Genomic DNA, 27,546 nt, shown 5'->3' with positions numbered 1-27,546 from the left:
TAACATTACCTTCCTTATTTTATTTATTGATTGATCATCATTTTCAGCCATAGATCATCCCTCTTTATAAGTTAGACCTCTTGCATCAAAGTATTTGCTGTTAGGAGATTTTGTACCTATTTTTGAAAGCATCTATTCTACAGAAGTTATCCATGTCCCATGTCAGTCAATATCAACTTGAACCCATCAAAAGTTAAAATTAGTTCATATCAAAGGATTTTGGTGAAATGAAAGAACAAAAAAAAAGTAAAAATGAGTTATCCATGTCCCATGTCAGTCAATATCAACTTGAACCCATCAAAAGTTAAAATTAGTTCATATCAAAGGATTTTGGTGAAATGAAGAAAAAAATAAGTAAAAATAGTTAAGTTTATACTTCATGTAAATATGTTTCAGTTGATTGACAGTAGTGTGGATGCTGCTTTGTAGACAAACCTCTCCTCAATAGGTACATTTCTAATGGTGAATTGTTTACTAAGTAATTCTGACCTATAAAGCAAGAAAATTCTTGTATTTATTCAGTCCTTTTTCAGATTCATTTCTTTGAGTTCTTTAGAGTTTATTATAAAACATAAAAGTAACTTTTCATTTGTTATGTTTCAGTGTTGGATTCCAAAATGTGTTTTCAAGTATTGCGTCTATTTTTTTTTAAATCTTGAGAGATAAAAATACTAGAGTTTATTATAAAACATAAAAGTAACTTTTCATTTGTTATGTTTCAGTGTTGGATTCCAAAATGTGTTTTCAAGTATTGCGTCTAATTTTTTTAAATCTTGAGAGATAAAAATATTCAAGTCATTTTATTAATAAGTCCAACCAAAGTTTTAATTTCAATTTTGAATGAAGAAATTAAAGTGCTTCATATTGTAACATAACCACTTTCAAGACATCAGTCTTGCTCTATCCAAGATCAAATCAAGTAGAGTTGACTTCTGGAAACATTTGAAATGTCAAACACCATTGTGGATAGAATAGATCCTTTTGCTAAGCGTTCTCTAAAGAAGAAAAGCAAAAGATCTCAAGGATCTTCTAGATATCGCAATGCTACAGATGTAGAACTACAGCAGCTTCCATTATTAAAAGGTAAGAGCTTTCTTATTGCTTTGCAATGTATTGCCATTTTGTTTGTACCTTTATGTAAGTAAGTATTTAAACTATTGTCTTTTTTTTTTTTGTATCCTCTAACTATCTTATGGCTAACTTTTTATCTAGGTTTCAAAGACATCATTTAAATATTGGTGTTGAATCTTGCGTGGTATTGGTACCTACTGACCACTAATCAAAATGATGCAGATTGCTAGGCATACTAATTAGTTTCTGGTACCTACTTAATAGGTACCTATTAGTAATGTTTTATATTGCTTTTATATGTTGATCGTTAAGTAAGTAACTAAGTAGGTAGGTACACAATTATTTAATTTACTTACTTAATGCTATTGTTTTAATAATTTCAAACATAAATTGAACCACTTAGTCATACGGCCCAAGTAAGTACCTAGTACCTAAATATGACCCCTCTTCCTTTTTTCTTCTTTATACACAAGTTGTAGGTAACTGTTATCTCTTATCTACTCACTGTAAGTAGTTACTAGTATTATCAGTTTTATAACCTCATAAAAATATTTGATATGTGACACCTAACAATACAACCAACATTCAGCCTTGTAAAACAAGTCAAATAACTTTGTAACTGCTTTGCAGGCTTGATCTGCACACTAGCAACTTTACCAATTTGTAAAGTACCTACAATCTATTTGAGAGTAACTTGTCCTTATTTGAAAATGCAACCTCAGAACTTTCACTCAAAAGTCTATTGTTATTATTATAAAAGAACACCCAATGTTGTAGCTAATGTGTAATGATAATAATAATGGTATGTGATGTGACATTAGGATCATGTCATCAGGCTGGAACACAGCCAAATTTCAAACTAGGGAGAAGATTGATAAAATGGTCCACCAATAAGTTCATTGTTATTTTCTCTCTTTTGTTCTCCCTCTTTCTATGTGATTGAATTTGAAGTTTGTTGGACTCATGTGAGTCATGTGTGAAAACATACACTTTTTCTATGTACAATATCTATGAACTTAGGTACCTACTTACTTAGGTCTATAAAGGGACTCATGTGAGTCATGTGTGAAAACATACACTTTTTCTATGTACAATATCTATGAACTTAGGTACCTACTTACTTAGGTCTATAAATTAATCAAATCCAGTAAAGGTAGGTACTTAATATGTATACCTACATGCTTATTCTATCCCTCTCCCTCTCCTTATCTCAGCATACCTATTTGTCTTCTCTCTTTAGCTTGGAAAGAGGTAAAATGCTCTCATTTTGTATTTATGTAGAAGGGTAGCCTAGGTTCAAATCCCTGTTGAGACGAGCACTTTAAGTACAAACTTTATGACTTGTACTTGGTTCAAATTTAACTTTGTTTACTTGATGATTTGCTTAATAATAACAGCTTATTTTGGGTTACCTAGACATTTTTTAAAATGTACTTTTGTCTGTATTATTAAAAATGTGGATGTATTCAAGTGGACCCAATGTAGCAAAACAGTGTTTAAGTACAAACTTTATGACTTGTACTTGGTTCAAATTTAACTTTGTTTACTTGATGATTTGCTTAATAATAACAGCTTATTTTGGGTAACCTAGACATTTTTTAAAATGAACTTTTGTCTGTATTATTAAAAATGTGGATGTATTCAAGTGGACCCAATGTAGCAAAACAGTGCTGCCTGCTCCTCTGCTAAAATCTCTGGATACCTCTGGATATTATATTTATTATCTTGCCTTGTGCTGGGAGAATCTGTAGGAAGATCAAAGGTCAAAAGGGCATTGTAAGGTTTACTTAACCCCTTGAAAATCTCCCGAAGGTCTTGGCCCTAGGTCCATCAAGTAGAGGAATGAGAAAAACCCAACCTTCGTTTCCCCCTCTTCTCTTTCTTCCCCATCTCATTCGCCTACCTCCCCATCTCATTCTCCTCCTCCTTTACCTCCTCTTCTTCCTCCTCCTCCCTCAGGACTCTCCCACTTTTCCCCAGTGATAAAATGCACGTTCCTGTCCGACGGTTTACTTAACCCCTTGAAAATCTCCCGAAGGTCTTGGCCCTAGGTCCATCAAGTAGAGGAATGAGAAAAACCCAACCTTCGTTTCCTCCTCCTCTTCTCTTTCTTCCCCATCTCATTCGCCTACCTCCCCATCTCATTCTCCTCCTCCTCCTTTACCTCCTCTTCTTCCTCCTCCTCCTCCTCCTCCCTCAGGACTCAGGACTCTCCCACTTTTCCCCAGTGATAAAATGCACGTTCCTGTCCGATCGACTCACCTCTGACCTTTTTAGACACACCAAATTTAAAATAAATAACTAAATCTCCCCTTCCACTCCTCCCTCCCTCCTTCATTCCCTTTCTCTCGGTAGGTATTTTATTTTACTCTAATTTTTCTTCGCACTCAAATTTGTGTACGTTCATGCGTCATGCTTTATTTCTCCCCCGAAAGGAAAGAAAAGCGGAAAAGAAGTGAAAGACAGTTTTCAACTCTCCCTCCTTCCCGTGCTTGAAATTCCCAATCCGTCTTTTCACTAACTTAGTACTCCCCAGCTCTCTAACCTTCTCTCCCTTCTCCTCTCGCTCTCCCAATTCACTTTTTTCTTTTTCATGGGTTTTCTTTTTCCTTCTCTTTATTTTGCTATACTTATACACCAGCATACCACACCATACCCTTAGGTAAGTAAATTGGGTAGTGTAAGTAGACTAAGTAGGTACCTACCAAAAAGCGTAAGACGGCTGCTCTGAGTATCAAGCTGTTAAGTAAAGCGCGGTATTCTCTAATAACTAAGGTAGAAGCACACTATCATCACGTCACGTTAAAAGGGAATCCATTCTGCCAGTCGGCTTCTGGCAACCTGTTGCTTTGGCTTTCATTCATGCCAATTTATTTTATGCAGCTTTTGTCCCAACTCCTTTATAACGGTACTTATTGCTCCAACCCGAGTGTGATTATGACCGAATGTGGTCTTTAGGTTAGTTTGATTTTACAGTATTTATGTACCTATACTTAGGGGTGTTCATCAGGCTGGAATACCTACATACTTTATTTTGAGAACAGGACTGAAAAGTCCCCAGAAGGCTAGAAAAAGAAGTGAAATGAACCCGGTTTTCCGATTTTTATTTTGTTGATAGAATTTTATAACCCACGGAAAATGATCTAGGTACAGTATGTTTATCATATTTTAGATCATACAGGTACTTACCTACTTTCTGTATCTTATGGTGAAATTCATTACTTCAAACTATTCAAACCAATGAATAACCCTACTCCATGCGTCGAAAATTTTGAAACGGTTCGTGTGTTCCATTTGAGGGGGAGGCATTTCCTATTGTTTAAACCTACACTCAAAAGTGCATTGTCATTTTTGGCAGTATCACTATCACACTGTCCTTCAAGAAAGGAGTGTTCTTCAATTCAATTAAACAGCTGAAGTGAAAAGTGAAAATTCCTTTTTATCAATATTCAGTGTGAAGAAGAAAATTTAATTAAGTAAGTACCTACCTAAGTACCTGAGTAGGTATCTTTCTTAAAATAATTTGCATCTTGGAATCCGTCTTTTCACTAACTTAGTACTCCCCAGCTCTCTAACCTTCTCTCCCTTCTCCTCTCGCTCTCCCAATTCACTTTTTTCTTTTCTTTTTCATGGGTTTTCTTTTTCCTTCTCTTTATTTTGCTATACTTATACACCAGCATACCACACCATACCCTCAGGTAAGTAAATTGGGTAGTGTAAGTAGGTACCTACCAAAAAGCGTAAGACGGCTGCTCTGAGTATCAAGCTGTTAAAGCGCGGTATTCTCTAATAACTAAGGTAGAAGCACACTTCACGGAATCAATCATTTGCATGATACAAATTTCTTGACCCCGCCGGGAATCGAACCCGGGTCTCCCGCGTGCAAGGCGAGCGCAGTGACCACTACGCCCCATGGGAGCTGACTGCAAGGCGAGCGCAGTGACCACTACGCCATGGGAGCTGACTTAAGTAATTTTATTCTTAGGTAATTTTGTTCTGGACAGCCACACTACTATCACATGACGTGACGTAAGTAACCTGATTGTAGTGTATTTCTACCTTTTAATGAAGTTACTGTCCTCTTTTGGGTTTGTAATGTGCTTTCTAAAAGGGAATCCATTCTGCCAGTCGGCTTCTGGCAACCTGTTGCTTTGGCTTTCATTCATGCCAATTTATTTTATGCAGCTTTTGTCATAACTCCTTTATAACGGTACTTACTGCTCCAACCCGAGTGTGATTATGATCGAATGTGATCTTTAGGTTAGTTTGATTTTACAGTATTTACCTATAGGGGTGTTCATCAGGCTGGAATACCTACTTACATACTTTATTTTGAGAACAGGACTGAAAAGTCCTTTTACCCCAGAAGGCTAGAAAAAGAAGTGAAATGAACCCGGTTTTCCGATTTTTATTTTGTTGGTAGAATTTTATAACCCACGGAAAATGAACTAGGTACAGTATGTTTATCATATTTTAGATCATACAGGTACTTACCTACTTTCTGTATCTATGGTGAAATTCATTACTTCAAACTATTCAAACCAATGAATAACCCTACTCCATGCGTCGAAAATTCTGAAACGGTTCGTGTGTTCCATTTGAGGGGGAGGCATTTCCTATTGTTTACACCTACACTCAAAAGTGCATTGTCATTTTTGGCAATATCACTATCACACTGTTTTTTCAAGAAAGGAGTGTTCTTCAATTCAATTAAACAGCTGAAGTGAAAAGTGAACATTCCTTTTTATCAATATTCAGTGTGAAGAAGAAAATTTAATTAAGTAAGTACCTAAGTACCTGAGTAAGTATCTTTCTTAAAATAATTTTCATCTTGGATGACAATTAGGATTTTCTATCGAAAATTTTAGAGATCCTTGACGTAATAAAAAGCTTCTATTTTTAGATTTTTCAAAATTATCACTTTTTTCCACACACTGAAGTATCCCGATCCTCAATTTTACTTGCTCTACTTATGGGCTTTTTCATATTTGAAGTTATGGGCTGTTTGGATTTTCATAGTCAAATTACGGGCTAGTTGGTTGGTTGGTTGGTTGGTTCATAGTTCAAGTTATGGCTTGGTTGGTTGGCTCATAAACTTCATAGCTCAAGTTACGGGCCGTTTGGCTGGTTCATAGTTCAAGTTATGGGCTAGTTGGTCGGATCATAGTTCAAATTATTGACCGGCTGCTTCATAGTTCAAGTTACGAGCTAGTTGGGTGGTTCATTATTTGAAGAACACCCTGTACATTATATTCTCGTACGCTCACGGAGTGCCCCCACGCTTTTTGCACACAAAAAATTCGAAACTGTGTTATTTTCGTCCGCATATCACATGATTATCAGAATAGTGTTGTTTATGAATGACGACGCTCGGGGGGAGGGAATTGTCATGGACAACCATAATTTTATTATGTATGAACCTACTCTAGAGTTGTCATGTCAATAGGGAAAGGGCTATTGTGTTTTGTACCTATCGAGACTATGGGTAGTTTTGATGAGGGAAAAGAGGGAGAGAGAGGAGAAAGGGAGTGATAGGAGAGAGAGAGAGGGAGGGAGAGAGGAGAAAGGGAGTGATAGGGGAGAGAGAGAGAGAGGAGAAAGGGAGTGATAGGAGAGAGAGAGAGGAGAAAGGGAGTGATAGGAGAGAGAGAGAGAGAGAGGAGAAAGGGAGTGATAGGAGAGAGAGAGAGAGAGAGAGGAGAAAGGGAGTGATAGGAGAGAGAGAGGGAGGGAGGGAGAGAGGAGAAAGGGAGTGATAGGGGGGAGAGCGAGGAGAAAGGGAGTGATAGGGGAGAGAGAGAGAAAGAGAAAGGGAGTGATAGCATCCTAGTGAGAACATCAGTTGGAACCAGGCGAAAAGTATTGTTGACTTGGCAGAAACAAAACAAGATGAGAGCGTGTAAACAAAGAAAAAAGTAGAATGAAAGTGAACAGAGGGAGGAGAAGAAGACAAGAAGAGGAGAAAAGAGCGGTAAGAGAGGAGAAAGAGAGAAAAGGAGTTTGAGCGTGAAATGCTAAGCGAAAAAAGTAAAAATAAGAACACAGTGCTAAGAAAAAAAGGGAGTAAAAAAACGTAGGCTCCCTTTCCCTTCCTCCCCATCCCTGTTTCTCCCTCCCAGAAAGATCTCCTTCCTTGGGTTTACGTATCTTGAAATAATATCAGACTTGACTAGATCTCGAGTCTATGAAGTACCTACTTGCTTGAGAAGGCACACAAATAAATCAAAACATCTCTTGGGGGAGGCAATTAGTGAAGTCCCTAAATGCTGTCTTTCCCTCCCCCTTTCTCTCTCTCTCTCTCTCACACACACACACACACAAACACACACCCTTAAATTTGGCCACTTACCTATGAAATACATAGTTACATAGGTGATAAGACACTGTGCCTTTGGCAATTAGATGGGTAGTAAATGTTTTCTCTGCCTGTTGAATGTGAGGTGATTTGTGACACGATGTGCTCTTTGGTCCTTGTTGACCAAAACCCAAAGGCGGAAATAGGTACTTAAGCTGAAGATATTTCTGGTCCTAAGCTGGCAGACTAAATAAAGCACTACTTACTTATTATGCTTACAAGTAGATTGGGCATAAGTAGTTTTTTTCCAAGAGGTTTGACAGAGGGAAATGTAGGTACGAGCTGCAATTGCTAAGGCCTTATCGTCCCGAAATCGAAGAGAGAAGAAAGATAGGAGAGGAGAAAGCCAGCCGTTCGGAGAACGAACCTTATCTGTTTAGGATAAAATCCGCCCTGGGCGGGAATCGAACCCGCGACCTAGAACCTACAAGGCAGACGCGCCATCTTCCAAGCTAACTAGGCTGGCAGGGTTGTTTAAAAACCATGCAGAAAGATTTCAAAGAACGTTCCTAGAAATAAAAGTTGTGAAACTAGTTCATCCTGTAAGTAATAATTGAATGATATTTTTTTTCCGCTCTGGTGGTGTTCAAACCTAGGACCTTTTCTTCGTTTTAGTCTCAATATTTTTTTTAATTTTTATAGTTTTTTCTGAGATAATAAAAAAAAATCATGAGAATCACCAATTAGGATTTTCTATCGAAAATTTTAGAGATCCTTGACGTAATAAAAAGCTATTTTTAGATTTTTCAAATTTATCACTTTTTTTCCACGTACTGAAGTATCCCGATCCTCAATTTTACTTGCTCTACTTATGGGCTTTTTCATAGTTGAAATTATGGGCTGTTTGGATTTCCATAGTCAAATTACGGGCTAGTTGGTTGGTTCATAGTTCAAGTTATGGCTTGGTTGGTTGGCTCATAAACTTCATAGTCTTCTCTCTTTAGCTTGGAAAGAGGTAAAATGCTCTCATTTTGTATTTATGTAGAAGGGTAGCCTAGGTTCAAATCCCTGTTGAGACGGGCACTTGAGTTGTCATGTCAATAGGGAAAGGGCTATTGTGTTTTGTACCTATCGAGACTATGGGTAGTTTTGATGAGGGAAAAGAGGGAGAGAGGAGAAAGGGAGTGATAGGAGAGAGAGAGGAGAAGAAAGGAGTGATAGGGGAGAGAGAGAGAGAAAGGGAGTGATAGCATCCTAGTGAGAACATCAGTTGGAACCAGGCGAAAACTATTGTTGACTTGGCAGAAACAAAACAAGATGAGAGCGTGTAAACAAAGAAAAAAGTAGAATAAAAGTGAACAGAGGGAGGAGAAGAAGACAAGAAGAGGAGGAAAGAGCGGTAAGAGAGGAGAAAGAGAGAAAAGGAGTTTGAGCGTGAAATGCTAAGGGAAAAAAGTAAAAAAAAATAAGAACACAGTGCTAAGAAAAAAAGGAGTAAAAAAAACGTAGGGTCCCTTTCCCTTCCTCCCCATCCCTGTTTCTCCCTCCCAGAAAGATATTAGATATTAGTGCTTTATTTAGACTGTCGAATTAGGACATGTAGTCCCATTATCTCAACAGTTTAATATTGCACCACTTTATTTATTTAAATTATCAAGTACAAAATGGTAGTTAACAAATAATAATAATAATAATAAAAAAGTGAAATACAAATATTTAATATAAAAAGAAAAAGAGATAAAAAAATAAAAATAATAATAAAAAAATAATAAAAAAAAACACACACACACACAAAAATGTGGAACGCTTCACGATTTTGTGATCTCCTTCCTTTGGGTTTACGTATCAGAAAGATCTCCTTCCTTTGGGTTTACGTATCTTGAAATAATATCAGACTTGACTAGATCTCGAGTGTATGAAGTATTACCTACTTGCTTGAGAAGGCACACAAATAAATCAAAACATCTCTTGGGGGAAACAATTAGTGAAGTCCCTAAATGCTGTCTTTCCCTCCCCCTTTCTCTCTCTCTCTCTCTCTCTCTCACACACACACACACACACCCTTAAATTTGGCCACTTACCTATGAAATACATAGTTACATATAGGTGATAATGATAAGACACTGTGCCTTGGGCAATTAGATGGGTAGTAAATGTTTTCTCTGCCTGTTGAATGTGAGGTGATTTGTGACATGTGCTCTTTGGTCCATGTTGACCAAAACCCAAAGGTGGAAATAGGTACTTAAGCTGAAGATATTTCTGGTCCTAAGCTGGCAGACTAAATAAAGCACTACTTACTTATTATGCTTAGGTTGGGCATAGTTTTTTTCCAAGAGGTTTGATAGAGGGAACAAGCTGCAATCGCTAAGGCCTTATCGTCCCGAAATCGAAGAGAGAAGAAAGATAGGAGAGGAGAAAGCCAGCCGTTCGGAGAACGAACCTTATCTGTTTAGGATAAAATCCGCCCTGGGCGGAAATCGAACCCGTGACCTAGAAACTACAAGGCAGACGCGCTACCTTCCAAGCTAACTAGGCTGGCAGGGTTGTTTAAAAACCATGCAGAAAGATTTCAAAGAACGTTCCTAGAAATAAAAGTTGTGAAACTAGTTCATCCTGTACTTAGGTAATAATTGAATGATATTTTTTTTTCCGCTCTGGTGGTGTTCAAACCTAGGACTTTTTATGGATTGATCCATCTGAAAACCGTTTCTTCATCCCTCCCTCTTTCCCTTTATTTCTCTTTCTCTCTATTTCATCCTCATGTCTCTCTTACTCTCTCTTTTTTTTCTCCCTCTCTCATTCTCTGTTGTACGGGGCAGTTCTCTTTTCTCTCTCATACATAATTCTATTTTTTTTTTTTCTAGATGCGAGACAGAGAGAGAGAGGATGCTACGAGAGTAATAGAGAGACAGTGTGGGAAAGAGAGAGAAAGAAGGACAGAAAGAGAATAATGAACGAGAAAAAGGAGAGAGTGAGAGGGAGCGAGGGGTTTTATTGATTGCCCCCTAACATTTCAAAACCATATCCCGGCACTTGCGCTTTCTTTTTACCATTTTCCTCTCTCCTTCTCCCTCCTTCCTTTCTCTCCCACTCTTGGGAGCGAGGGGTTTTATTGATTGCCCCCTAACATTTCAAAACCATATCCCGGCACTTGCGCTTTCTTTTTACCATTTTCCTCTCTCCCTCCTTCCTTTCTCTCCCACTCTCTCTCTCCTTTTCCTTCTCTTTCTTTCTCCCTCCCTTTCTTTCTCTTTTTCTCTTATCACCACCACACCATCGTTCTATCCTAGTAATGTAATGTGGTGGCTTCTCTCTCTCTCTCTCCCTCCCCTCCCTTTTCTTCTCTCTCTCTCACTCCTTTCTCGGGAAGGACTAACCCAACATGTAGAAATATGTCTTGTTCTTTCACTCTCCTTTTCTCTCTCTGCCTTCCGACCTCCCTCCCTTTATCTCTCTCTTTCTTTCTCTCTCTCCCTCTTTTCTTTTTTCTCCATTGCTCTTTTTGTCTCTCTCTTTCTCTTGCTTTTCTTTTCTCTCTCTCTTTCCGTAGTTCTCTCACCTTCAAGAAGGTAATTTTGTAATTAGATGTGGGAGTGAGGTTTCAGGTAGAAAGAATCTCCTCGTATGCTCTCACCCTAGCGTGGATCTACCTTGACATTTTCGGGAAACTTTAAGAACGTTTAAGCATGATTGTATCTAGACACCTACCTACCTACGTAGAGCTTAGAGTTAGGTAGCCTAATAGAGACACCTACTTACCCTAATATGTGGGAGGGGAAAAAGCCCACCTTTTGGAAATTTTGACCACAATTATAATAGGAACCTACTGCGGGAGTAAAGGGACTCTAGCCTCTAGTCCTATTTGAGCAGTATAAATAAGCACCAAGCACCTAATATCTAATAACCAATTGTGGGTGTAAGTACATACTTAATTAAATTACTTCTTTCACTCTCCTTTTCTCTCTCTGCCTTCCGACCTCCCTCCCTTTATCTCTCTCTTTCTTTCTCTCTCTCCCTCTTTTCTTTTTTTCTCCATTGCTCTTTTTGTCTCTCTCTTTCTCTTGCTTTTCTTTTCTCTCTCTCTTTCCGTAGTTCTCTCACCTTCAAGAAGGTAATTTTGTAATTAGATGTGGGAGTGAGGTTTTAGGTAGAAAGAATGCTCTCACCCTAGCGTGGACCTACCTTGACATTTTCAGGAAACTTTAAGAACGTTTAAGCATGATTGTATCTAGACACCTACCTACCAACGTAGAGCTTAGAGTTAGGTAGCCTAATAGAGACACCTACTTACCCTAATATGTGGGAGGGGAAAAAGCCCACCTTTTGGAAATTTTGACAATTATAATAGGAACCTACTGCGGGAGTAAAGGGACTCTAGCCTCTAGGCCTATTTGAGCAGTATAAATAAGCACCAAGCACCTAATATTTAATAACCAATTGTGGGTGTAAGTACATACTTAATTAAATTACTTACTTATCTCAATATTTTATGTCATGTCACAGACAAAATTTTATGTCATAAGAATTTCAATATTTTGTATATTTACCTTACCGACTGGTTTTATAGGTTGAAATATTTTTCGATGTCACGATTTGACTCGTTTCTAGCCAAATCCTACCGGGTTACTCGTATAAGCTGATTGCTGACGTCATAACATAGCGTAGAGGCGTAGACTCTACAATACCTAGGTACCCCGAGTTAGTAAATAACGCTACAACTCTTGATTTGTTATCTCTGCTCTGGCACTATAAAACAATGGAGACGGCTAATAATGAAATATTTCCATTTTACACAGTTTTTTTTTTATCTTTCCTTTTCTTCTTTATCTTTGTAAAACTAATCATGGTAAAACCCTGACTAGGTATTGTACCTTAACTCTTGATTTGTTATCTCTGCTCTGGCACTATAAAACAATGGAGACGGCTAATAATGAAATATTTCCATTTTACACAGTTTTTTTTATCTTTCCTTTTCTTCTTTATCTTTGTAAAACTAAGTAATCATTTTAACCCCTGACTAGGTATTGTACCGATTCATGAACGTTCTGTTTACTTACTGCAAAATCGTTTGTCTTTTTAGCGAAATTCCCTGTAGGCTTAGGGGTGAGCTATCCATTTGGTCCAAAGGTTTGGTCGTTGCGTTTCTTTTTCCTTCTCAGAAATTTTTCACAAGGGTTCATCCCCAACGTTCCCAACAATCTACGCACAATTGGAGACTTGGTTAAGCGTTTCTTTGTCTGCTTTTGGTACTCCATGGTATTTTATGATACGTTTTCTCCTTTAGATACTTACCTACTTGCTTACGTGGGGCCTTGATTTTTTTATGTATTTACCTACAGATTTTTTTCTACTGTCGGATGTTCTAAAATCAACAGGCTCCTTGCAAATGAAGGTAAAATCTTACCTGGAGACGGCATGGTATCCTCTCTTACTCACCTCTGGATGGCATGTTTTTCTCCCCAAATCCTGAGTGATTCATTCTGTTTCTGCACCATATTTATCATGATTCACTGCTCTCTGCTTCCTCAGGCGTACGTTTTTAATGACGATTCTTCACGCTCGCGACCTTTCTTCTTTCTCCTAGGATGAAAAACTGCGCTTTCATTTTTGCAGGAGAGGTTTTGCTACTGCTTTTGAAAGTGTGCTCTTTTTTTCGATGGAAAGACGGAGAGGGAGGTTTTTTTTTCAATGTAACATCATCCAGTTTATTGGTGTAGCTTGGATTGGAATTTTAGTTCAAACTGCGACGTCAGAGGGTGATTTGGTGCCATTCTCTCATACTTATTGCTTTCTAAGTAACAGTTGCGCCAAATTTTGAGAAAAAACGTAAATTTTTTCGTGTCCGTGTTCGTGTCAAGCCCGTATCCAGGATTTTATTGAGGGGAGGGTGGATGCTCCAATTTTCGGAGTCCACCCCATAGTAGAGCCCTGGGCTCTTGGGCCCCGCCTAAATAGGGCCCTGCTCATGTCCTAAATGATAGGTATCGTCGCTGTGGGTGTTGTTTTTCTACGATCCCGAGGTGCAATTTCCTGATGTGTGATGGAAGAACTTTTTTTTTTCATTACTTAAATGACATTAGGTATAATTTATTGTATCGCAGGAAGTGTCCTACTTGGTTTGGAGACCTTGAGAAAGAGGAAAAGAAGGAAGGAGAAGAAAGAGAGGGGGGGGGGAGAGGGATTCTAAAGTACACAAAGGATTGCCGTCACAATTTGAGCTCTAACGTACATTCGTACATTTAACTGACCTCTCCTGTCTATCTCTCTCTTTTATCCCGTTTCTCTCCTTCCTACACTTCTCCTCCTTCCCCTCTGTTTCTTTCTCTTATTCCCTGCCTAACTCTCTTTCCCTCATACCTCTCTCCCTCTCCCTCCTATGTAGGGGTGGTAACTTTCTCTCTCTTCTCCTACCTCCTACTTTCTCTTTTATTCGTTCTGCCTCCCTTCCATTGCTCCCCGTATATTTCGCTACAGCCTGCTTGAATTCTCACATTGACAATTACCTTGTTTTATTTGGTCGTAGAGAGGTTTCGGAAATGCTTTTCTGTTCCTATTACACCCCCGCAATGTTCACATTTAATATTCCCTCGTTCTCTTATTCCCTGCCTAACTCTCTTTCCCTCATACCTCTCTCCCTCTCCCTCCTATGTAGGGGTGGTAACTTTCTCTCTCTTCTCCTATACCTCCTACTTTCTCTTTTATTCGTTCTGCCTCCCTTCCATTTCTCCCCGTATATTTCGCTACAGCCTGCTTGAATTCTCACATTTACAATTACCTTGTTTTATTTGGTCGTAGAGAGGTTTCGGAAATGCTTTTCTGTTCCTATTACACCCCCACAATGTTCACATTTAATATTCCCTCGTTTTTGTTTTAAACTTCTCTTTTAGATACTGAAACTTTCTTCATTCAACGTGCTAACAAGAAAATAAAACTAGGGTACTACTTACTTAACTTGCCCATTGTTTATTAATATCATCTGAGTTTGCCACTATGTGGTTGTTGATCGTTAAACTAGCGAAAATCCTCCTAAATTATTCTTCCTGAATTCTGCCTAAGTACGCAGGAGAAAAGTTCGCACTTATGGTACCTACATGATTGAAAATAATAATAATAACATTAAACATATCAATTTCCGTCCCATTGAATTGGTCTTGATATCCCTATTATATGGAATGCCAGTCAATCACGCACACACCGTCTGACAGACCTTCAGACCGCGGTCTGTCAGACGGTCTGACGGTTTTCCCGCCACACACGTTACGACTGTCTGACAACTGATCTAGACGGTCTGAGCGTACGCGGGCATAACAGTAATCACATGAGCTCCATTAACCCATTATGTTTCTGTTGTTATCGTTAAACTAGCGAAAATCCTCCTAAATTATTCTTCCTGAATTCTGCCTAAGTACGCAGGAGAAAAGTTCGCACTTATGGTACCTAAGTACATGATTGAAAATAATAATGATAATATTAACATTAAACATATCAATTTCCGTCCCATTGAATTGGTCTTGATATCCCTATTATATGGAATGCCAGTCACTCACGCTCACACCGTCTGACAGATCTTCAGACCGCGGTCTGACGCTTTTCCCGCCACACACGTTACGACTGTCTGACAGCTGATCTAGACGGTCTATCAGACAGTCTGAGCGTACGCGGGCATAACAGTAATCACATGAGCTCCATTAACCCATTATGTCTCTGTTGTTCCCCCCACAGATGTGCCATCGTGCGAGCAAGAGGAGCTGTTCATTCGGAAGCTGCGCCAGTGTTGCGTCACGTTTGATTTCATAACTATTTTTGGTGACACTGCCCTAATGACATATTCTTCACTTAACTATTTATCACTCGAAGACGGTACCTATTGGTCTATCACTGAAAGTACCTATGGGTTAATACTTACTTCTACTCAGGTACATACCTACATACGTACACTTACGTATTATAGGTAGCAAAGAATAATTGTGGGTACTTACTTACTTACCCATAGTGCAATAGTCCTAAACAAAAATGGACGCGCTCACAAGGGATCAAGAAGAGACCGCCTTAACATACTTACTACTTACCCATGTATCTACTTACTTTTACTGCTCGTCATCCAGTTCTTGTGTCAACGCATTCACATACCTAGAGCCTCACCATTTCTGAACCCACGTGTGCTCATTACGAGTGCATCCAACACAAATTATAAGAAAAACGCAACTTTCCAAATAACAACAAGGTTAAAGGAAAAGTAACGATGTACGTCAAATCACCACCAGCAAACGTCATCACAAGTTGGAACACCTAGTCATCACAAGTTCGGGCTCCTAGTGTGATTAGATGACTTGATGAGCCTTGTGTGTAGTCTAATACCATTCGAGAGAAAAGGCAGTAAAATCCTGTTCCCACTTGTCATGAGTTTTTTCCGATTTTTTACCCGAATGTCCTGTAGGCAATGCAATTTAAATGAGAGTGTTCCCACTACACACGACACGATTTTTTTCCGAACAACAATTTTCCGATTTTTTCCCCGAATGTCCTGTAGGCAATGTAATTTAAATGAGAGTGTTCCCACTACACACGACACGATTTTTTTCCGAACAACAGTTGTCGTAACTTTTTCAAAGGGTTTAACCGTACAACTGGTTTAGTGACATTGTCGTAACTTGGAGCTCTCTTCGCTCGGTCAGCAATCCACACGAGTGTGCAACCAAAGGGTTTAACCGTACAACTGGTTTAGTGACATTGTCGTAACTTGGAGCTCTCTTCGCTCGGTCAGCAATCCACACGAGTGTGCAATGGGCAGGTCGCAGGTAGTGTTGATGGCACACCCTGATGCAGTGGGCGAACTTAAACAGATTGTGAGCCTCAGTTTTGTTGAAAAATTCTCGACATTAATCAATAGCTATGAAGAATGTACCTAGAATGTGAAATTCTTGCTGCTGTGTGTAGGTCGTGATGTGCATCTCTCTGGCATTGCACCAGCGCCAGCGATACCGTTAGCGCGGTTCTTTAGTCCAGAAGACGCGGGTTCGATTCCCGGACCGGGTGGGTGATTTGTACAATGTGTGTACCAGTATCATGTGTAAATCACGTCTGTGTATTAATACTCAAAAGTGCGATGCAAACTATTTGGCCAGCCTAGTTAGTTTGGAGGGTAGCGTTTCTGCCTTGTAATCGCTAGGTCATGGGATCAGTTCCCACCTGGGGCGAATTTTATTCTAAACAGGTAAAGTCAGTTTAGTCAGTAAGACGCTGGTACGCTCCCCTGACCTGGTACAATCACATAGGTATGTGTGTTACCAAAATCCAAAGGCGTAACGTTGGGTTTTGGTCAACTTGAACCATAAGTAAACTCCTCCTAAACGTTTGTATGTTTTCTCGTTTACTATGAAGAATGTACCTAGAATGTGAAATTCTTGCTGCTGTGTGTAGGTCGTGATGTGCATCTCTCTGGCATTGCACCAGCGCCAGCGCTTCCGTTAGCGCGGTTCTTTAGTCCAGAAGACGCGGGTTCGATTCCCGGACCGGGTGGGTAATTTGTACAATGTGTGTACGAGTATTATGTGTAAATCACGTCTGTGTATTATACTCAACAGTGCGATGCAAACTATTTGGCCAGCCTAGTTAGTTTGGAGGGTAGCGTTTCTGCCTTGTAATCGCTAGGTCACAGGATCAGTTCCCACCCGGGGCGAATTTTATTCTAAACAGGTAAAGTCAGTTTAGTCAGTAAGGCGCTGGTACGATCCCCTGACCTGGTACAATCACATATGTGTGTTTAAGTAAGGTCTATTTACACAGTTCATACAATCAATAGAACATCAGTACCTCCCACCTACCTTGTTTGGCGGTTTGTACAATGTACATACACTGTCAATATAGGATTATTTTTGCGGAAAAAAAGGAATATCATGTCTGAGTTAAGTAGCTTTTTTATGGGATTACAATACAGACATGTATTGTTCATGTTTAACAGTGTCAATACATAGACCATTTAAATCTCAACACCATTGTCATGCTATCTTACACTGTCAATATAGGATTATTTTTGCGGAAAAAAAGGAATATCATGTCTGAGTTAAGTAGCTTTTTTATGGGATTACAATACAGACGTGTATTGTTCATGTTTAACAGTGTCAATACGTAGACCATTTAAATCTCAACACCATTGTCATGCTATCTATTAGTGCTTATGGACTATATGGACAGGCATTGATTTTCTTGACAATTTTTAAACAAAAGTCCTTTTCAAATTTCTTCCCTCTTTTTTTCTGTGAAGGTTTAAGTAAGACCGAAAGAAGGTTTTCTCTGTTAAGAAACGTCAAAGGTTCTTTTAGGTACCTAGTTTTTGTCCGTCTTTAAGAAAGGTATATGTGCATACCTACCATAACACTCAAAAAGGAATGGACCAATTCAGCCAATGCTTATGAAACCCCCTCTGAAATTAAGTTCTCTGTTGTGAAGGTTTAAGTAAGACCGAAAGAAGGTTTTCTCTGTTAAGAAACGTCAAAGGTTCTTTTAGGTACCTAGTTTTTGTCCGTCTTTAACACCAAAAACCTCAAAAAGGAATGGACCAATTCAGCCAATGCTTATGAAACCCCCTTTGAAATTAAGTTCTCTTTTAATAACTTCTAACTTCAATTCAATATACAGGGTGTTTAATAAAAAAGTTGCCACCCCTGAGAAATCTAGAACCGTTTGGAATTCGGAAAAATCCGAAAACAGGTGTTTCTTTATTTTCAAGGGGAACCTATTTTTAGGGGATATCAATTTTTAGGTACTATCAGGGGCGGCCCCAGGGAGGTCAACTTTAAAATCTTAAATGGGAACCCCCTACTTGGGATACATCATATCAAAGGTATATTAAAGAACGTAGTACTTTGGTACAAGTTTGAGTGTTTTAAACTTTTGTTATACTATGTGTTTACAAGGAGCTTAATAGTTTGTTATTAAATGCGAGTTTAGAAAGTAGAAGTGGATGTCTGGTTTAATTATTTGATGAGTTCTGAGGTTCTGAGTTATCTCTCTCTCTCTCTCTCTCTCTCTCTCTCTCTCTCTCTCTCTCTCTCTCTCTCTCTCTCTCTCTCTCTCTCGTATAACTACCTACGTGGATAAGATAAGTTTAGGAAAAATCAGCCTGAAAATGTAGGTAGTGTAGCTTTACTTACCTAACACATCGTGTGTCAGCATGACAGATTGACAGGCCAGCAGGCAAAAGTAGCAGTCGTGGTGTTAAAAATACACAAAAAACTTTCCAAATTTTGACATCTCACCTCCCTTTCCCTCTTCTCCCTCCTCTCTTCTCCCCCCCTTTTGGCTTTTTAAAACTTTTATTCTCCTTTCAAAAGAAATATTTTTTTCCTCCTCGTGAATATAAATACCCCAAGCATAGGGTGGCCATCAAGTAGTGTCATTTATTAGGCTGGCAATCAGATTGCTTGATGAAAGAGTTAAACTTAAACTGAGGTTAGCCAGCCTAGTTAGCTTGGTTGGTGGCGCGTCTGCCTTGTAAGCGCTAGGCCGCGGGTTCGATTCCCGCCCGGGGCGGACTTTATCCTGATTGGATAATGTTCGTTCTCGGAACGGCTGGCTTTCCTCCTATCCTGTCTTCCTTCCCTCTTCGATTTCGGGACGATAAGACCATAGCAGTTACAGTTCCCTCTGTCAAACCTCCTAAAAAAACTGTGTTTAATTTAATTTATTTAAATTGGCCATAATCTAGCTGTGTGTGTACCTCGGTGGTGTAGCGGTCAAGACGCTTGCCTGCTAATCAGAAGGGCGCGAGTTCACTCCTCCCAGCCGAGGTAAGGAATTTGATCCTCATTGTTTAAGAATATTTGTTGCGGACATACATACATAGGTACCAAGTACCTATGTAGTTCACGGGGAAAAGAGACTCTTCAGTCCTATTCAAGTAGTTTACAGAAGCACTATTATTAATGAGGAAGTTTTTGGACCACCCTGTTTTATTTACTAGAAGAAGAAAAGTCCAACAAAAAGAACAGTGTAAATGAAGTCAGGAAAAAAAGGGGGAGGAGAAGGAGGAGGACGACGACGAAAAGGAATAGGAGGAGAAAGAGAAAATGAAAGAGAAGAAAAATAAAAAAAAAATGCCCACACCCGCAAAAAGAAAGAGGGGGTGGCGAAAATAGAGAAAGGGGAGGAAAGAGAGAGAGAGAAGGGAAGAGAGGAAAGAGAGAAATAAAAAGGTCCAAAAAAGAGAGGATAACTAGAGAAGAGAAAAGAATAGAGAGAAAACGTAAAAAGGAAAATAGAAAAAAAAGAACAGAGAAAGAGAGAACATATAATAGTTAAAAAGAGAGGTCGAAAGGAAAGAAAAAGATGAAGCTAGATAAAGAAGAGGAATAGAAACTGTAGAAAAGAGGACAAAAGAGAACAAAAAGAGGACGAAACAAAAAACACAAAAGGACAAAATGAGCAAAAAGAGGACGAAAGAAAAAACAAAAAGGACAAAATGAACAAAAAGGGGACGAAAGACACAAAAAAGAGGACGAAAGACACAAAAAAGATGACGAAAGACACAAAAAAAGAGGACGAAAGAAAATACAAAAAGGACAAAATTAACAAAAAGAGGACGAAAGACAAAAAAAGATGACGAAGGACACAAAAAAAGGACAAAAGGAACGAAAAAGAGAACGAAAGGAACAAAAAAGGACGAAAGGAACAAAAAAAGGACGAAAGGAACAAAAAGAGAACGAAAGAAACAAAAAAGAGAACGCCAACCTAATCTGTTTAAAAAAAAAAAAAAAAAAAAAAAAAAAAACTTGTCCACTAAGTTGGTAGAATAGAAAGTAAAAACTGCGCTGACAATTATCATTTATACATTATTGATTTACGTATCGTAACAATTAATATTGACCTTTTATTACTGTAGAGATGTTCAGTAGATATTGATTTAGGTATTTCTATTTTCTACCAATAAGTCTTACTCTACAGCTCTTATTAGACACTACAAACATGAAGTACCTACACCAGGGATTTCCAACATCCATGTGTATGCGGGCCACATGCTACATTGGCAGGTACTTCGCGGGCCACATACACAGGGGAGCAGACCCGCATCCAGAGGCGGTGGATGCTCCATTTTCGGAGTTCAACCCATATTAAAAGAACAAACACGAAGCTCGAGGGGGCCCACCCTAAAAGCGGACCACAAAAATGGTCTATCCTGCCACTTGTGGCCCGCGGGCCGCTGGTTGGAAATCGCTGAGCTATAAGTACTAAATAGTATCTATGTACTTATTTATGTAGGTATTCTAGTTGTAGGTACTAAGTGGTATGTACAGTGGCGTAGCGTCCATGTTGGGCGTGTATGGTGGCCTTATACTCGAAAATTCCACTCAAATACCCTTAAATATTATTGTGTTCTTATTAGATAGATATTGTGATAGAAATTAGTGTCCGCTCTACACTTGGAGTTAGACCACGCTACGCCACTGGGTATGTATCTAGTTGTTCTAGCTTCTAGCATATACATAGGTACATAGTGTTGGTTAGTTGGTCAGCGTGTAGAGCTAGGTATAACTATGTTTTGCTTAGAATCTTCTAATGGTGTCGTGCTATTAAAACTAGTGTTTGAAGGTGCGTTCAGTTTTTTTGAACGGGACGCCGGGACACCCCCTGAAATTCGGGACTGTCCCGGCCAATTCGGGACGTTTGGCAAGCCTACCTATGTATAATTAATTTACATTTACTTTATTTCTAGTTAAGCAAGGTCTTTTTACTGAATTGTTAGTTGTATGTGTTATTTTTTAACCCATCAAATATACGAGACCTTGTTTAGACTGCTGGGGTAAAGGGACTTTTCAGTCCTATTCGGGCAGGATAAACAAGGTATATTCTATTCTACATTTATTTTAGTGAGCTTTCGATACCACTTAAGGCCCGCTCCCACTTGTCCTGAGTTTCATCCGATTTTTTTTTTTTTACTTTCTATTTTTTACTTTCCTTATCCTATAGGAAGGAAAGTAATGTAATCGGGTCAAATTTTCGATGGTCAGTTTTTAGTGCCAAAACACGTTTTGAGGTCCCTAGAGCCTAAATCCAAAGTTTCAGCCATTGGTCCGTGTGTGTGTCTGTGTGTCTGTCTGTGTGTCTGTCTGTCTGTTATCTCGAGAACACTTCTTCTTCTTCTTCTTCTTCTTCTTCTTCTTCTTCTTCTTCTTCTTCTTCTTCTTCTTCTTCTTTCTTTATTTTTTCTTCTACTCTTTGGTTCGTTTGGACCCCAAACCCAGCGTTTGTGCGCGGCCACAACGGCAACCGCGTGGACTATTGACCCTCTCCAAGACCATCGCTCTATTTCTTGATTTTCGTAGGAATGAAACCATCAACAACTGCTGCATTAGACTCGTATGATATGTTTGTGTCATTTGTCGTAGTATGTCTCTCATCAGATAGGCAATAAGAGACACAATACTTCCCATTTAGGTGCTGGGTCAACACGAGAACACCAGAAAGTGACCCGTTGAAACATTTGCAATCAAAAGGAATTTTAATTGTGTTGAGGATAAATGCTTGTCACAAATGTCGTTCCCCGCTAAATACACTACGCTAAATTTTATGACTTGACTTGGACTCGAACCACCAACCTCCAGATCCGAAGTCCGCTAACCACTACACCACTGAGGTTGGTTTAACATTACATGCTACTTAGTACCAAACATTTGCAATCAAAAAACGAATAGAAATTTTTGTTGATGGTGGGCATCAAACCCGGGACTTTCTGCATGGCAAGCAAGAGCGTTACCGCACTGGGCACTGGACGAATCGTGTCACCTTATTCGAAACTCATGCCTATACTTGAAAAGTTACCGTCTGACCAAACACAGGTTTGAAGAGCACGGCATCTTCCTTAACAAGTTACTCGAAAAGTTACCGTCTGATCAAACACAGGTTTGAAGAGCACGGCATCTTCCTTAACAAGAGCAGTTGAACGTCCGAGTACACTTTTTACAACTTTCTGATAGAACTACCTATCTCTTATAGACCAAGCTGGTATCTTCTAATGCTGGTACCTATATCTGCTGGACTCAATTTAGTCCTAAGAAACGGTGCGATGATCGATGGGTATTAGCTTAGTGGAATTATAGAAAACATACAAAAAACTCTCTCTCTCTATACCTCTATTAGTGCACGCGAGTAGTTTTAATTGAATCTTCCAAACCTTGGATAACTTCTCATCATTTTACCCTTTTTACTTTTTATTTTTAATTTTATTTATTTTTCGTCGATTTTTTTTTTTTTTTTTTTTTTTTTTTTTTTTTTTTTTTTTTTTTTTTTTTTTTTTTTTTTTTTTTTTTTTTACAAACGAGTGACTTTTTCTGTTTGATTATTTACCCAAGTAGGTACCTATAAGGTATTAGTTTATTTTATTTTTTCGTCGTTTTTTTTTTATTTTTTTTTATTTATTTAATATTTATTGACAAAATGTACCTAGGTGTTTACCTAAAATGTTTCTATTGCCTTAAAATTGAATCAATATTGACAGCGTAAAACTTGCGGGTGTTCGGAACAGCTAAATTATTTATTGACTTTACTGTGGTTTTGTTAATTGTCAGTGCAAACAGAAAACAGAGAGTTAGTGGAGATGTCAGAATTCTCGCTAGTGAAAAGTGTCATGTTAGTAGACAGTAGAATCAAATAATCAAAGCTCAATAGACACCTAAATTAAATATCTACTTTAACAACGCCAATCGTTTCTATTTACAGAGAAAATCAATTAAAATAGCTTAATACCCAAAGACAGTAGGTATGTAGTTAATTTTATCTATCATTTTAACTCTCCTATACGTAAGATCTTCTACAGTCCAAATTTTGTGTCCATCTTAGAAACAGCCCACATTATCGGAAAGGGTTGTCGGTGCCTATTACCTAGTTTGTTATTTTAGAATAAATCTCATTTCCAAAAGTTTACCTAAAATGATAGGTATGTCAGATAATGGAATAAAATGTGTTATTTCATGAACATTGTGAAAAAAGTGGAAAATACCTAATAATAATTGAACTTGTAAAATAATAACTAATTAAACCTAATTAAAGTACCTACTTATGTTTTGAAATATATTTTCGTGTGAAGAAAATTATTATAGGTAAATAGGTACCTAGTAGGTACACATGGCCATAAGAAAATAATAATGCAAAATAAACTGTCAAATAAATGATGGAAAAAACTTAATTTTTCAGTGCAACACGTTTTCCTTTTTTCAAGGACTTGTTATTTTTAAAACTAGGTAATACCTATTTTAAAAAATAAAATGTAAAATATAGTAGCAGGGTTTCTAGGAATGTCTCGTTTTGAAAGTGTAGGTACTACGTTTTAGTTTAATGAAAACCGCAAACCACGTTCCAAGTCTTAAAAGTCTGAAGTTTAAACAATACCCCAAAAATAACACAGGGAAAAATAATATACCAGGAAAGGTGAAGCTTTGCCTGCAAACTTTGACGTGTTTCAACGGGACCATAAATAAATAAACAGGCAGGGGGTTACCCCCTCCCGTCAAGAGGTTTGATAGAAGGAACTGTAACTGCTAAGGTCTTATCGTCCCGAAATCGAAGAGAGAAGGAAGACAGGATAGCCAAATCAGAAATTTCATCCAAATCAGACTAACATAAGGTTCAATGCAAGTTTTCGTTCGTGAAACAATACTACAGTACATAATAAACTTACAGACAAACTAAATGCCAAAAATGTCGAGTTAATACTTAGAACTCACTTCGTTTATTCAATAGAGTCGCATAATTTTTATCGTACATATACCTACCTATAAATCTACCAAATTACCTACCGTACATATACCTATACCTAAAAATCTACCAAATTACCTACCGATCACTCTTATTAAAGTAAAATTTGAAACCATTAAAATTGAATTAGTTCCCTTAATGAATCTAAACAGTGGTTTTTCAGGGATAACAATAACTTCTATTCAAATGAAAATGAACAAAAGTACCTAATTTGATGAAGTTTCAACCTTCATGGATTTATAATGACAACTTTATTTGCTTAAAATTAAAACAGTGGAACATGATTAGTTACCAAGTGATGTAGTTGATGTTTCTGATCACTCAAGGAATCAAGAAACATTTGATCAATCACTCAAGACACATTTGAGTAGTCAGTCAATCAAGAGGATAATCAAAACTTCGAGTATTGCTGGACAACTTTAATTCTGCACCGGTAAGAACATTACAAATATGGAAGCTAAGCTAATAATAATAATAATAATAATACATTAATTAGACTTACTTTATCATGGACACTCGTTGCTTTAAGTTGAAAGTCCAGAAGAGGTTAGGTAGTAGTAGTAATAATAATAGTGCTTATTTATACTGCTCGCATAGGACTGAAAAGTCCCTTTACTCCAGCAGTAGGCTACTACTATTATTGTGGTCAAATTCTCAAATTATATTGAGGATAAAATTCCATACCTCGGCTGGGAGCCTAGGATTGAACCCACGCCCTCCTGATTACCAGGCGAGCGCCTTGACCACTACACCACCGAGGCAGGTAAGAAAGGGAAAGCTAAGAACCTTAAGAAGGGCCTAAGCAAGGTTAGGCCGGATAAAATCCTTTGGTTTAGTCCTAATTTTCTTCTTCGTTTTTCGTCAGCCTCTCAATCAGGCCTGGGGTGATTACTTTGGGCTGACATTTGGTTTTGGGCTTTTGGCTAGGAAATTTTACGAGTGGATTCCCTTCGCACTCGACCTTTGCTATTTCTTTAGCAAGGGAAATTTCACAATTTCAGGCTGGTATCCTACCTCCTACCTGTTAAACGTCCCATTTCCCAGCCACATCTTATATTATAAAAACAAGAACTCATTCACAGTTCACATTTCATAGTTCACACACTGATCGCTCTATCTCTAGAACCACAACACCTAGAAAGCTGAAATTTGGTAGGAATATTCCTTTTATGGTCTAGGTGTGCAATAAGAAAGGATTTTGCGAAAATCTAAACCGATCCTGAGATATGATCAATTTTTGATCGCTAAAATCACCATAAATACACAGAGTGCAGCTGCAGAGACTGCGGGAGAGAAAACTTTTCCTCACTCGCCTAATATTTGAGTTTCGTTTATGTTTTTAGTTTGATAAATACAAGTTCGGCCATGCCTTTTGCACAAGTTTGGCCATGCCTCGGGATGAACTAGCGGGATTCCGGAGCGAAGCGACGGAATTCAGCTAGTAACTTATACTCTTAACCCAGTGAAGAGTATAAGTTAGTTATTTCTTTTACATCTATTGTTATGGAACTTCACAAAGTTACTGAGTCTTCCATCATAATAATAATAATAGTGCTTATTTATACTGCTCGCATAGGACTGAAAATTCGCTTTACTATAGCAGTAGGCTACTACTATTATTGTGGTCAAATTCTCAAATTATATTGAGGATAAAATTCCATACCTCGACTGGGATTGAACCCACGCCCTCCTGTTTACCAGGCGAGCGCCTTGACCACTACACCACCGAGGCAGGTGACATTCCGACATAGCCAACAGCGATAGGACGTTGAATCCACCAGTTTGAATTCAATTGAATTCAATATTGTAGGTATTACAATTCAATATTGTATTTATTACAATTCAATATTGTATTATTTATTGTATTTATTACAGTTCTCAAGGGACCACTGAAATTAAGCAACGTCAGAGACTGCGGGAGAGAAAACTTTTCCTCGCTCGCCTAATATTTGAGTTTCGTTTATGTTTTTAGTTTGATAACTACAAGTTCGGCCGTGCCTTTTCCACAAGTTTGGCCATGCCTCGGGATGAACTAGCGGGATTCCGGAGCGAAGCGACGGAATTCAGCTAGTATTCTTATATGTAGGTATCTAGTATCTACCCAAGTCGTTATTCAATTTTAATGACGGAAATCGTGGGAAAGTGAGAACTTCTATATGAGAAGTTGATAAGTTGTGTTCACTGGACCACTAGTTGAATGTTCAATCCGTCAACATTTGATGATAATGTCGATAAACGAAGAGTATTAAATCTCTAAATCTGCATAATCACAACATAGGGGCAGGGCCATATTCAGGGGACCCGGGCCCCCACCCCTCGAGCTCCATTTTTCTCGTTTACTGTACGTCAGACTCCGAAAAATTGGGGTCGAGGGGGCCTGCCCGCCCCCCTCCCCTGCCTTCCAGCTTAATTTTTCTCCTGTACTGTAGGTCAGACTTCGAAAATTTGGAGCATTCCACCCCCCTCCCCACCCCCTCGGTAAAATCCTGGATACGGCCCTGCATATAGGGGTATCTGAGCTATGATAACATAGGGAGGAAGGTACAAAAGGTATCTCTAGCCATGTGTTTCGCAATAGAGTTGTCTCAGACACAGTGCATAAGTCTAATTATGCACTGTGCATAAGTCTAATTATGCGTACGTTAATGTACAATTGTACACACTACAGGGTGGTTCCATTCATACATTAACGCGTACATTAATGTATAGGGTTGTTAAGTTCCAGTCACCAAGGCAAAATTGAAAATGTTACGGAACTAGCCCATTCACCCCATTGTAAGGTAAGCCACTCACTGTCAGGTAGACCTGACTGTCAGTTAGACCTGTAGGTAGACACTGTCAGGTAGACCTGACAGGTACACCTTTATAATCATTTGTCAAGGGACCCTGCCCTTGGGATCAATTAAATTTGAAGAAATCATTCTGATGAAACAATATTGATCATAATTATATAATATTAAACAATCATATAGAATATTGATTACATAGATATCATTATTACATATATAATATCTACAATGATGATATTGAAAATTTACATGAGCATACTATCTGAGTTAATCTGAGAATGAAACTGAAATTATATTTAATGAACTCCCCATCCGTGGCACAAGCTCCGGCTTTTACGGATGGGTATACCATTTGTTAACAATTTATTTGATGAGAGAGTTGTTCTGAAAAACCAATAAATGGAAACTTATAAAATTAAATTAAATAAGTTGATGGGATAATACCCACTACTAGGCCACGGAGGCTTCTTCATCGCGTCCCTATCCGTTCCGAATGTTGGCGATCATCATGGCTATTCTGACTTTGCTGGTGGCGATCCTGAACAGTTTTGCTGAGCTCTTGTTGAACCATATTCTCCGGTTTGCCAACCAGGAAATTCTTTCCGTTTTTTCCCGTTTTTTTTTTTTTTTTTTTTTTTTTTT

The 27,546-nt window shown here is 38.4% G+C and overlaps 2 protein-coding genes across 2 annotated transcripts in view; both read left to right on the top strand.

Annotated features, from left to right (window-relative positions):
* LOC103515990 (serine/threonine-protein phosphatase 2A 56 kDa regulatory subunit epsilon isoform-like) overlaps positions 1-27,546 on the top strand; it is a 34,948-nt gene that overhangs the window by 563 nt on the left and 6,839 nt on the right. The window contains exons 2-3 of the mRNA XM_026828169.1: positions 723-1,083; positions 15,089-15,226. Of these exons, the coding sequence (XP_026683970.1) occupies positions 948-1,083; positions 15,089-15,226 (274 nt within the window). The 5' untranslated portion in view covers positions 723-947. The remainder of the gene's footprint in view (positions 1-722; positions 1,084-15,088; positions 15,227-27,546) is intronic.
* Positions 24,330-27,546, top strand: part of LOC103515981 — a 16,126-nt gene continuing 12,909 nt past the window's right edge. The window contains exon 1 of the mRNA XM_026828287.1: positions 24,330-24,548. The gene's annotated coding sequence lies outside the window, so the exon portion shown is untranslated. The remainder of the gene's footprint in view (positions 24,549-27,546) is intronic.

The sequence above is a fragment of the Diaphorina citri genome, unplaced genomic scaffold (genome assembly GCF_000475195.1).
Source record: "Diaphorina citri unplaced genomic scaffold, Diaci psyllid genome assembly version 1.1 scaffold50, whole genome shotgun sequence".
NCBI classification, from domain to species: domain Eukaryota; kingdom Metazoa; phylum Arthropoda; class Insecta; order Hemiptera; family Psyllidae; genus Diaphorina; species Diaphorina citri.
The sequence above is the reverse complement of the archived record's forward strand: the minus strand, read 5'-3'. Positions and strand labels throughout refer to the sequence as shown.